The sequence below is a fragment of the Oncorhynchus gorbuscha genome, unplaced genomic scaffold (assembly GCF_021184085.1).
Source record: "Oncorhynchus gorbuscha isolate QuinsamMale2020 ecotype Even-year unplaced genomic scaffold, OgorEven_v1.0 Un_scaffold_2008, whole genome shotgun sequence".
In the NCBI taxonomy this organism is placed as follows: Eukaryota; Metazoa; Chordata; class Actinopteri; order Salmoniformes; family Salmonidae; genus Oncorhynchus; species Oncorhynchus gorbuscha.
This window is the reverse complement of record NW_025746625.1, coordinates 1-12,819: the sequence shown is the minus strand read 5'-3', so window position 1 is coordinate 12,819 and position 12,819 is coordinate 1. Positions and strand designations below refer to the sequence as shown.

The following is a 12,819-nucleotide window of genomic DNA, read 5'->3' as shown; positions in this document are numbered from 1 at the left end:
TAAATCAACCAGAAAAATACTACTCATATTACTGTAAATCAACCAGACAAATAATACTCATATTACTGTAAATCAGCCAGATAATTAATACTCTTAATTCTCTGAATCAGAAGGACAAGAAGCATATTTGATGGTTTCTTGGTAAAGGGGATTATGACCTCACCCAGTTCAGCCCTCTGCTATAGCCTGGTTACACCAGACTGAAAGCTGCTCTCCCTTTAGCTTTCCATGCTCGGGGCCCTCTACTATAGCCTGGTTACACCAGACTGAAAGCTGCTCTCCCTTTAGCTTTCCATGCTCGGGGCCCTCTGCTATAGCCTGGTTACACCAGACTGAAAGCTGCTCTCCCTTTAGCTTTCCATGCTCGGGGCCCTCTACTATAGCCTGGTTACACCAGACTGAAAGCTGCTCTCCCTTTAGCTTTCCATGCTCGGGGCCCTCTACTATAGCCTGGTTAAACTAGACTGAAAGCTGCTCTCCCTTTAGCTTTCCATGCTCGGGGCCCTCTGCTATAGCCTGGTTACACCAGACTGAAAGCTGCTCTCACCATTGTCTCAATTCAGAATACCTCTTGACAAGACTCAACTAGACAAAGAATGGTGTTTAAAGCTGTGGTGTTATGGTGTGAAGCAGGCTGACAGGTTGGTTGTCACACCTGTACGAATCTCTACACACACACACACACACACACACACACACACACACACACACACACACACACACACACACACACACACACACACACACACACACACACACACACACACACACACACACACACACACACACACACACACACACACACACACACACACACACACACACACACACAGACAGAGAGAAACACAGTTGCCATCAACACCTCCAGGACTCAAGCCCTTCTCTACATCAGGGTGCGACAGTCTGAATGAGTCTGTTTGACAGACTACCTATACATAGCTGCTCTGCAATGGAGGAGAGAGAGAGAGACAGAGAGAGAGAGAGAGAGAGAGAGAGAGAGAGAGAGAGAGAGAGAGAGAGAGAGAGAGAGAGAGAGAGAGAGAGAGAGAGAGAGAGAGAGAGAGAGAGAGAGAGAGAGAGAGAGAGAGAGAGAGCGAGAGAGAGACACAGAGAGAGAGAGAGACACAGAGAGAGAGAGAGAGAGAGAGAGAGAGAGAGAGAGAGAGAGAGAGAGAGAGAGAGAGAGAGAGAGAGAGAGAGAGAGAGAGAGAGAGACACAGAGAGAGAGAGAGAGAGACACAGAGAGAGAGAGAGAGACACAGAGAGAGAGAGAGAGAGAGAGAGAGAGAGAGAGAGAGAGAGAGAGAGAGAGAGAGAGAGAGAGAGAGAGAGAGAGAGAGAGAGAGAGACAGAGAGACAGAGAGAGATCATGAGATCATCGGAAAGTAAACAAACACAGAGCCCAGATGCTCTCGTTGCGTCTGACATCAGTTAGGCCCCGAGGCCGACTCACGGAGTAGAAAATAGACCCAGGCCCCGGTCAATCTCACATGTAGGAGGGGCATTATCTGTTTGGTATGTCATCTAAAGCAGTTTCCTTTTCCATTAGGATGTGCCGTGTTAATGGTGGTTGAAGAGACCAGACAATATTCTCCACAGATGACTGCGTTAGACCCAAATCATGTGGTGTACATTACCCATCCTGACCAGAGAATAGGCTTCCATTTGACCAGGGCATAGGGTTCCATTTGACCAGAGAATAGGGTTCCATTTGACCAGAGAATAGGGTTCCATTTGACCAGAGAATAGGGTTCCATTTGACCAGGGAATAGGGTTCCATTTGACCAGAGAATAGGGTTCCATTTGACCAGAGAATAGGGTTCCATTTGACCAGAGAATAGGGTTCCATTTGACCAGAGAATAGGGTTCCATTTGACCAGAGAATAGGGTTCCATTTAACCAGGAATAGGGTTCCATTTGACCAGAGAATAGGGTTCCATTTGACCAGGAATAGGGTTCCATTTGACCAGAGAATAGGGTTCCATTTGACCAGAGAATAGGGTTCCATTTGACCAGAGAATAGGGTTCCATTTAACCAGGGAATAGGGATCCATTTGACCAGAGAATAGGGTTCAATTTGACCAGAGAATAGGGTTCCATTTAACAAGGGAATAGGGTTCCATTTGACCAGAGAATAGGGTTCCATTTGACCAGAGAATAGGGTTCCATTTGACCAGAGAATATGGTTCAATTTGACCAGAGAATAGGGTTCAATTTGACCAGAGAATAGGGTTCCATTTGACCAGAGAATAGGGTTCCATTTGACCAGAGCATAGGGTTCCATTTGACCAGAGAATAGGGTTCCATTTGACCAGAGAATAGGGTTCCATTTGACCAGAGAATAGGGTTCCATTTGACCAGAGAATAGGGTTCCATTTAACCAGGAATAGGGTTCCATTTGACCAGAGAATAGGGTTCCATTTGACCAGGAATAGGGTTCCATTTGACCAGAGAATAGGGTTCCATTTGACCAGAGAATAGGGTTCCATTTAACCAGGGAATAGGGATCCATTTGACCAGAGAATAGGGTTCAATTTGACCAGAGAATAGGGTTCCATTTAACAAGGGAATAGGGTTCCATTTGACCAGAGAATAGGGTTCCATTTGACCAGAGAATAGGGTTCCATTTGACCAGAGAATAGGGTTCAATTTGACCAGAGAATAGGGTTCAATTTGACCAGAGAATAGGGTTCAATTTGACCAGAGAATAGGGTTCCATTTGACCAGAGAATAGGGTTCCATTTAACCAGGGAATAGGGTTCCATTTGACCAGAGAATAGGGTTCCATTTGACCAGAGAATAGGGTTCCATTTGACCAGAGAATAGGGTTCCATTTGACCAGAGAATAGGGTTCCATTTGACCAGAGAATAGGGTTCCATTTAACCAGGAATAGGGTTCCATTTGACCAGAGAATAGGGTTCCATTTGACCAGGAATAGGGTTCCATTTGACCAGAGAATAGGGTTCCATTTGACCAGAGAATAGGGTTCCATTTGACCAGAGAATAGGGTTCCATTTAACCAGGGAATAGGGATCCATTTGACCAGAGAATAGGGTTCAATTTGACCAGAGAATAGGGTTCCATTTAACAAGGGAATAGGGTTCCATTTGACCAGAGAATAGGGTTCCATTTGACCAGAGAATAGGGTTCCATTTGACCAGAGAATATGGTTCAATTTGACCAGAGAATAGGGTTCAATTTGACCAGAGAATAGGGTTCCATTTGACCAGAGAATAGGGTTCCATTTGACCAGAGCATAGGGTTCCATTTGACCAGAGAATAGGGTTCCATTTGACCAGAGAATAGGGTTCCATTTGACCAGAGAATAGGGTTCCATTTGACCAGAGAATAGGGTTCCATTTAACCAGGAATAGGGTTCCATTTGACCAGAGAATAGGGTTCCATTTGACCAGGAATAGGGTTCCATTTGACCAGAGAATAGGGTTCCATTTGACCAGAGAATAGGGTTCCATTTAACCAGGGAATAGGGATCCATTTGACCAGAGAATAGGGTTCAATTTGACCAGAGAATAGGGTTCCATTTAACAAGGGAATAGGGTTCCATTTGACCAGAGAATAGGGTTCCATTTGACCAGAGAATAGGGTTCCATTTGACCAGAGAATAGGGTTCAATTTGACCAGAGAATAGGGTTCAATTTGACCAGAGAATAGGGTTCAATTTGACCAGAGAATAGGGTTCCATTTGACCAGAGAATAGGGTTCCATTTAACCAGGGAATAGGGTTCCATTTGACCAGAGAATAGGGTTCCATTTGACCAGAGAATAGGGTTCCATTTGACCAGAGAATAGGGTTCAATTTGACCAGAGAATAGGATTCAATTTGACCAGAGAATAGGGTTCAATTTGACCAGAGAATAGGGTTCCATTTGACCAGAGAATAGGGTTCAATTTGACCAGAGAATAGGGTTCCATTTAACCAGGGAATAGGGTTCCATTTGACCAGAGCATAGGGTTCCATTTGACCAGAGAATAGGGTTCCATTTGACCAGAGAATAGGGTTCCATTTAACCAGGAATAGGGTTCCATTTGACCAGAGAATAGGGTTCCATTTGACCAGGAATAGGGTTCCATTTGACCAGAGAATAGGGTTCCATTTGACCAGAGAATAGGGTTCCATTTGACCAGAGAATAGGGTTCCATTTAACCAGGGAATAGGGATCCATTTGACCAGAGAATAGGGTTCAATTTGACCAGAGAATAGGGTTCCATTTAACAAGGGAATAGGGTTCCATTTGACCAGAGAATAGGGTTCCATTTGACCAGAGAATAGGGTTCCATTTGACCAGAGAATAGGGTTCCATTTGACCAGAGAATATGGTTCAATTTGACCAGAGAATAGGGTTCAATTTGACCAGAGAATAGGGTTCCATTTGACCAGAGAATAGGGTTCCATTTGACCAGAGCATAGGGTTCCATTTGACCAGAGAATAGGGTTCCATTTGACCAGAGAATAGGGTTCCATTTGACCAGAGAATAGGGTTCCATTTGACCAGAGAATAGGGTTCCGGTTCCATTTGACCAGAGAATAGGGTTCCATTTGACCAGAGAATAGGGTTCCATTTGACCAGGAATAGGGTTCCATTTGACCAGAGAATAGGGTTCCATTTGACCAGAGAATAGGGTTCCATTTAACCAGGGAATAGGGTTCCATTTAACCAGGGAATAGGGTTCCATTTGACCAGAGAATAGGGTTCCATTTAACAAGGGAATAGGGTTCCATTTGACCAGAGAATAGGGTTCCATTTGACCAGAGAATAGGGTTCCATTTGACCAGAGAATAGGGTTCAATTTGACCAGAGAATAGGGTTCAATTTGACCAGAGAATAGGGTTCAATTTGACCAGAGAATAGGGTTCCATTTGACCAGAGAATAGGGTTCCATTTGACCAGAGAATAGGGTTCCATTTGACCAGAGAATAGGGTTCCGGTTCCATTTGACCAGAGAATAGGGTTCCATTTGACCAGAGAATAGGGTTCCATTTGACCAGAGAATAGGGTTCCATTTGACCAGAGAATAGGGTTCCATTTGACCAGAGAATAGGGTTCCATTTGACCAGAGAATAGGGTTCAATTTGACCAGAGAATAGGGTTCCATTTAACCAGGGAATAGTGTTCCATTTGACCAGATCATAGGGTTCCATTTGACCAGAGAATGGGGTTCAATTTGACCAGAGAATAGGGTTCCATTTGACCAGAGAATAGGGTTCCATTTGACCAGAGCATAGGGTTCCATTTGACCAGAGAATAGGGTTCAATTTGACCAGAGAATAGGGTTCCATTTAACCAGGGAATAGGGTTCCATTTGACCAGAGAATAGGGTTCCATTTGACCAGAGAATAGGGTTCCATTTGACCAGAGAATAGGGTTCAATTTGACCAGAGAATAGGGTTCAATTTGACCAGAGAATAGGGTTCAATTTGACCAGAGAATAGGGTTCAATTTGACCAGAGAATAGGGTTCCATTTGACCAGAGAATAGGGTTCCGGTTCCATTTGACCAGAGAATAGGGTTCCATTTGACCAGAGAATAGGGTTCCATTTGACCAGAGAATAGGGTTCAATTTGACCAGAGAATAGGGTTCAATTTGACCAGAGAATAGGGTTCCATTTAACCAAGGAATAGGGTTCCATTTGACCATAGAATAGGGTTCCATTTGACCAGAGAATAGGGTTCCATTTGACCAGAGAATAGGGTTCCATTTGACCAGAGAATAGGGTTCAATTTGACCAGAGAATAGGGTTCAATTTGACCAGAGAATAGGGTTCAATTTGACCAGAGAATAGGGTTCCATTTGACCAGAGAATAGGGTTCCGGTTCCATTTGACCAGAGAATAGGGTTCCATTTGACCAGAGAATAGGGTTCCATTTGACCAGAGAATAGGGTTCAATTTGACCAGAGAATAGGGTTCCATTTGACCAGAGAATAGGGTTCCATTTGACCAGAGAATAGGGTTCCATTTGACCAGAGAATAGGGTTCCATTTCACCAGAGAATAGGGTTCCATTTGACCAGAGAATAGGGTTCCATTTGACCAGAGAATATGGTTCAATTTGACCAGAGAATAGGGTTCAATTTGACCAGAGAATAGGGTTCCATTTATCCAGGGAATAGGGTTCCATTTGACCAGAGAATAGGGTTCCATTTGACCAGAGAATGGGGTTCAATTTGACCAGAGAATAGGGTTCCATTTGACCAGAGAATAGGGTTCCATTTGACCAGAGCATAGGGTTCCATTTGACCAGAGAATAGGGTTCAATTTGACCAGAGAATAGGGTTCCATTTAACCAGGGAATAGGGTTCCATTTGACCAGAGAATAGGGTTCCATTTGACCAGAGAATAGGGTTCCATTTGACCAGAGAATAGGGTTCAATTTGACCAGAGAATAGGGTTCCATTTGACCAGAGAATAGGGTTCCATTTGACCAGAGAATAGGGTTCCGGTTCCATTTGACCAGAGAATAGGGTTCCATTTGACCAGAGAATAGGGTTCCATTTGACCAGAGAATAGGGTTCCATTTGACCAGAGAATAGGGTTCCATTTGACCAGAGAATAGGGTTCCATTTGACCAGGGAATAGGGTTCCATTTGACCAGAAAATAGGGTTCCATTTAACCAGAGAATAGGGTTCCATTTGACCAGAGAATAGGGTTCCATTTGACCAGAGAATAGGGTTCCATTTGACCAGAGAATAGGGTTCCATTTGAGCGACAGCCTGACAGCCCAAATCAAAACAAATATTATCTGTCACGTGCTTCGTAAACATCAGGTGTAGACTAACAGTGTAATGCTTACTGACGGGCCCTTCCCAACAACAGGTGTAGACTAACAGTGTAATGCTTACTGACGGGCCCTTCCAAACAACAGGTGTAGACTAACAGTGTAATGCTTACTTACGGGCCAATCCCAACAATGTCGAGAGAAAAAAAATAGAGAAATAATAGAAAAGTCATAATAAATCCACAGTGAGTAACGATAACTTGGCTTTATACACGGGGTACCAGAACCGAGTCAATGTGCAGGGGTACGAGGTAACAACTTGGCTATATACACGGGGTACCAGAACCGAGTCAATGTGCAGGGGTACGAGGTAATAACTTGGCTTTATACACGGGGTACCAGAACCGAGTCAATGTGCAGGGGTACGAGGTAATAACTTGGCTTTATACACGGGGTACCAGAACCGAGTCAATGAGCAGGGGTACGAGGTAATAACTTGGCTTTATACACTGGGTACCAGAACCGAGTCAATGCGCAGGGGTACGAGGTAATAACTTGGCTTTATACACTGGGTACCAGAACCGAGTCAATGCGCAGGGGTACGAGGTAATAACTTGGCTTTATACACGGGGTACCAGAACCGAGTCAATGTGCAGGGGTACGAGGAAACAACTTGGCTATATACACGGGGAACCAGAACCGAGTCAATGCGCAGGGGTACGAGGTAATAACTTGGCTATATACACAGGGTACTAGAACCGAGTCAATGTGCAGGGGTACGAGGTAATAACTTGGCTATATACACAGGGTACTAGAACCGAGTCAATGTGCAGGGGTACGAGGTCATAACTTGGCTATATACAGGATAGACAAACACTAGCAGAAGCTAACTATTTATCAAGTATTTGTCTTATGGCTCGGAGGGTAGAAGCTGTTCAGGGTCCTGTTGCTTCCAGACTTGATGCATCGGTAGCGCTTGCAGTCAGGTAGCAGAGAGAATACGACTTGGGTGGCTGGAGTCTATGACAAATTTTTAGGGCCTCATCAATGAAGCCGGTGACTGATGTGGTAAAACTCCTCAATGCCATTGGATGAATTGCGGGACATGTTCCACTCTGTGCTGGAGAAACAGTCCTGTAGCTTAGCATCCCCTATATTGAGCGCGTCACTGGTACTTCCTGTTTGAGTCATGTTTGCCAAATGGAGGGTGAGCTTTGTGTGCATTTCTGTATGTGGAGTATAAAAGTGATCTAGAGTTTTACATGCTCGGTAGAAAGGTTGTAAAAACACATTTTACTTCCTGTATTAAAATCCCCGGCCACTAGGAGCGTCACGTCTGAATTAACAATTTCCTGTTTGCTTATGGGCCAATTTTTAACCGTTATTTAACTAGGCAAGTCAGTGGAAACAGGCTAATTCTTATTTACAATGACGGCCGAGGAACAGTGGGTTAACAGCCTGTCACGAATCTCGCCGAAGATGGTTCCTCTTCCTGTTCGGGCGGCGCTCGGCGGTCGTCGTCGCCGGCCTATTAGCTGCCATCGATTCCCTTTCCGTTTGTTTCTGTTTATTGGGTTTAATTGGGTTCACCTGTTTTGAGTTAGGGTTTGTTTGTAGGGTATTTAAGGGCACTAGGCCCGCTGGGTATTAGTGCGGGCTTGTTCTCTGTTATCTGGTGTATGAGTGTTATCTATATTTTTCCGGACAGTTTTAGTCCGTTGTATTTTGGACGGGTTGTTTCATGCGCCCTGGTGTTTTACATGTCCGTGGCTCTACTGTCTTTGGAATAAAATATCCACATACGGAATTACCTGCTCTCTGCGCTTGACTTCTCCACTCACAATTCATAGAAGACGTAACACTGCCTAGGAACAGTGGGTTAACTGGTCTAGGAACAGTGGGTTAACTGGCCTAGGAACAGTGGGGTTAACTGGTCTAGGAACAGTGGGTTAACTGGTCTAGGAACAGTGGGTTAACTGGTCTAGGAACAGTGGGTTAACTGCCTAGGAACAGTGGGTTAACTGGTCTAGGAACAGTGGGTTAACTGGTCTAGGAACAGTGGGTTAACTGCCTAGGAACAGTGGGTTAACTGCCTAGGAACAGTGGGTTAACTGGTCTAGGAACAGTGGGTTAACTGGTCTAGGAACAGTGGGTTAACTGGTCTAGGAACAGTGGGTTAACTGGCCTAGGAACAGTGGGTTAACTGGTCTAGGAACAGTGGGTTAACTGGTCTAGGAACAGTGGGTTAACTGGTCTAGGAACAGTGGGTTAACTGGTCTAGGAACAGTGGGTTAACTGGTCTAGGAACAGTGGGTTAACTGGTCTAGGAACAGTGGGTTAACTGGTCTAGGAACAGTGGGTTAACTGGTCTAGGAACAGTGGGTTAACTGGCCTAGCAACAGTGGGTTAACTGGTCTAGGAACAGGGGGTTAACTGGTCTAGGAACAGTGGGTTAACTGGTCTAGGAACAGTGGGTTAACTGCCTAGGAACAGTGGGTTAACTGGTCTAGGAACAGTGGGTTAACTGGTCTAGGAACAGTGGGTTAACTGGCTAGGAACAGTGGGTTAACTGGTCTAGGAACAGTGGGTTAACTGGTCTAGGAACAGTGGGTTAACTGGTCTAGGAACAGTGGGGTTAACTGGTCTAGAAACAGTGGGTTAACTGGTCTAGGAACAGTGGGTTAACTGCCTAGGAACAGTGGGTTAACTGGTCTAGGAACAGTGGGGTTAACTGGTCTAGAAACAGTGGGTTAACTGGTCTAGGAACAGTGGGTTAACTGGTCTAGGAACAGTGGGTTAACTGCCTAGGAACAGTGGGTTAACTGGTCTAGGAACAGTGGGTTAACTGGTCTAGGAACAGTGGGTTAACTGGTCTAGGAACAGTGGAACAGGGGGTTAACTGGTCTAGGAACAGTGGGGTTAACTGCCTAGGAACAGTGGGGTTAACTGCCTAGGAACAGTGGGTTAACTGGTCTAGGAACAGTGGGGTTAACTGGCTAGGAACAGTGGGTTAACTGTCTAGGAACAGTGGGTTAACTGGTCTAGGAACAGTGGGTTAACTGCCTAGGGAACAGTGGGGTTAACTGCCTAGTGAACAGGGGCAGAACGACAGATGTTTTACCTTGTCAGCTCAGGGACTCCATCTAGCAACCTTTCAGTTACTGGCCCAACGCTCTAACCACTAGGCTACCCTGCCTCCTCTACACTCTAACCACTAGGCTACCCTGCTGCCTCTACACTCTAACCACTAGGCTACCTGCCACCTCTACACTCTGACCACTAGGCTACCCTGCTGCCTCTACACTCTAACCACTAGGCTACCCTGCCGCCTCTACACTCTCACCACTAGGCTACCCTGCCGCCTCTACACTCTAACCACTAGGCTACCCTGCTGCCTCTACACTCTAACCACTAGGCCACCTATACAGCTGGTTGAGTGCTGTCTTAGTGCCAGCATCAGTTAGTCGTGGTAAATAGACAGCTACCATTAAAATATAGATGAAAACTCTGTCTGTAAAATAGTGTGATCTACAGCTTATCATGAGGTACTCTACCTCGGGTGAGCAGAAACTCAAGACTTCCTTAATATTAAAGAACCAGCTGTTGTTAACAGAGAGACACACCCCTCCCCCCTTTAGCTTACCCCCAGCTACCGTTTGGGTCCTGCCTATGCATAGAAAAACCAGCTAGATGGACACTGAGTGAACAAAACATTAGGAACACCAGCTCTTTCCATGACGTCGACTGACCAGGTGAAAGCTATGATTCCTTATAGAATCATAGATAGATGTCACAAATCCACTTCAGTCAGTGTAGATGAAGGGGAGGAGACATGTAGATGAAGGGGAGGAGACATGTAGATGCAGGGGAGGAGACATGTAGATGAAGGGGAGGAGACAGGTGGTTAAATAAGGATTTTTTAAACCTTGAGACAATTGATAAATGGATTGTGTCTGTGTGTCATTCAGAGGGTGAAGGGGCAAGACAAAAGATGTACGTGCCTTCGGACAGGAAGTGGTAGTAGGTGCCAGGTGCACCCATTTGAGTGTGTCAAGAATTGCAAAGATGCTGTTTTTTTTTTCTCACGCTCAACAGTTTCCCCTGTGTATCAAGAACGGTCCTACACCCAAAGGACATCCAGACAACTTGGGAAAGGAAGAGACTGCGTAAGAGAGGCCGACATGCGGGGCACCCAGACGAAAATACCACCTTTCCCCTCCGGGTTTATTGGCGAACGTTCGATCACTGGAGAATAAACTGGAGCAGCTCCACATCGAAGGTTAGCGATCGCTGTCCTGATGTCCTGAAACTCTTTCTGGTCGTAGGGATCCAGGGTGGAAACAGAAGTTCAAGATCAGCTCAAAACAAAAACACAAGAAAGCAGAACTGGTCAGGAACGAGTAAAAAGGCAGCTGTCCATTGCAGCGTCATACCACCTAACGGCAATGTGTGAAGCGTCTGTAACAGTTCAGGATGTGGGAGGGGGGAGTCACCGTGCCTCTCCACTGGAGCAGAGACTCTGTCATGGGGGCTGTTCAGAGAGGTTGTTTAATGCCTAATATCAAACCTGGGAGTTGTGTGCTGCTACCCACAGCAGGTACAGGTGTTCTCACTGTTGTTATGGGACAGGACATGGGCTGATGAAGAGGAGCATCTCACTGTTGTTATGGGACAGGACAGGACATGGGCTGATGAAGAGGAGCATCTAGCAGGTGGGACTGAGATGTTAAGACACTGAGAGGGCTTGCAGTGTGTGTGTGTGTGTGTGTGTGTGTGTGTGTATGTGTGTGTGTGTGTGTGTGTGTGTGTGTGTGTGTGTGTATGTGTGTGTGTGTGTGTGTGTGTGTGTGTGTGTGTGTGTGAATCACTATTAATATCTCTTGTTTCCACTGGGCCTCTGCTGTTTCCACGGGCCTCTGCTGTTTCCACTGGGCCTGTGTGTGTGCGTGCGTGCGTGCGTGCGTGCGTGCGTGCGTGCGTGCGTGCGTGCGTGCGTGCGTGCGTGCGTGCGTGCGTGCGTGCGTGCGTGCGTGCGTGCGTGCGTGCGTGCGTGCGTGCGTGCGTGCGTGCGTGCGTGCGTTACAGTAATATTCGTTGTAGGCTATCATTAATCCTCATTGGAGACAGATTAGTTGAATCATGAATCACTATTAATATCTCTGTTTCCACTGGGCCTCTGCTGTTTCCACTGGGCCTCTGCTGTTTCCACTGGGCCTCCGCTGTTTCCACTGGGCCTCTGCTGTTTCCACTGGGCCTCTGCTGTTTCCACTGGGCCTCTGCTGTTTCCACTGGGCCGCTGCTGTTTCCACTGGGCCTCTGTTGTTTCCACTGGGCCTCCTCTGTTTCCATTGGGCCACTGCTGTTTCCACTGGGCCCCTGCTGTTTCCACTGGGCCTCTGCTGTTTCCACTGGGCCTCCTCTGTTTCCTCTGGGCAGCTGCTGTTTCCACTGGGCCTCCTCTGTTTCCACTGGGATGCTGCTGTTTCCACTGGGCCTCCTCTGTTTCCACTGGGCCTCTACTGTTTCCACTGGGCCTCTACTGTTTCCACTGGGCCTCCTCTGTTTCCACTGGGCCGCTGCTGTTTCCACTGGGCAGCTACTGTTTCCACTGGGCCTCTGCTGTTTCCACTGGGCCGCTGCTGTTTCCTCTGGGCCTCCTCTGTTTCCACTGGGCCGCTGCTGTTTCCACTGGGCCCCTGCTGTTTCCACTGGGCCCCTGCTGTTTCCACTGGGCCTCTGCTGTTTCCACTGGGCCTCTGCTGTTTCCACTGGGCCTCCTCTGTTTCCACTGGGCCTCCTCTGTTTTCACTGGGTCTCCTCTGTTTCCACTGGGCCTCTGCTGTTTCCACTGGGCCTCTACTGTTTCCACTGGGCCTCTGCTGTTTCCACTGGGCCTCCTCTGTTTCCTCTGGGCAGCAGCTGTTTCCACTGGGCCTCCTCTGTTTCCTCTGGGCCTCCTCTGTTTCCACTGGGATGCTGCTGTTTCCACTGGGCCTCCTCTGTTTCCACTGGGCCGCTGCTGTTTCCACTGGGCCGCTGCTGTTTCCACTGGGCAGCTACTGTTTCCACTGGGCCTCTGCT

At 46.8% G+C, this 12,819-nt stretch overlaps 1 protein-coding gene across 1 annotated transcript; it reads right to left on the bottom strand.

Moving 5' to 3' along the window:
* Positions 1-12,254: 12,254 nt before the first annotated feature.
* On the bottom strand, positions 12,255-12,777 carry LOC124024799 (acidic proline-rich protein HP43A-like; the record flags this gene model as incomplete). Its single annotated transcript, XM_046338553.1, has 1 exon — positions 12,255-12,777. A coding segment is annotated over one exon (523 nt), but the record flags the coding sequence as incomplete, so codon positions are not given.
* Between the last annotated feature and the right edge of the window lie 42 nt (positions 12,778-12,819).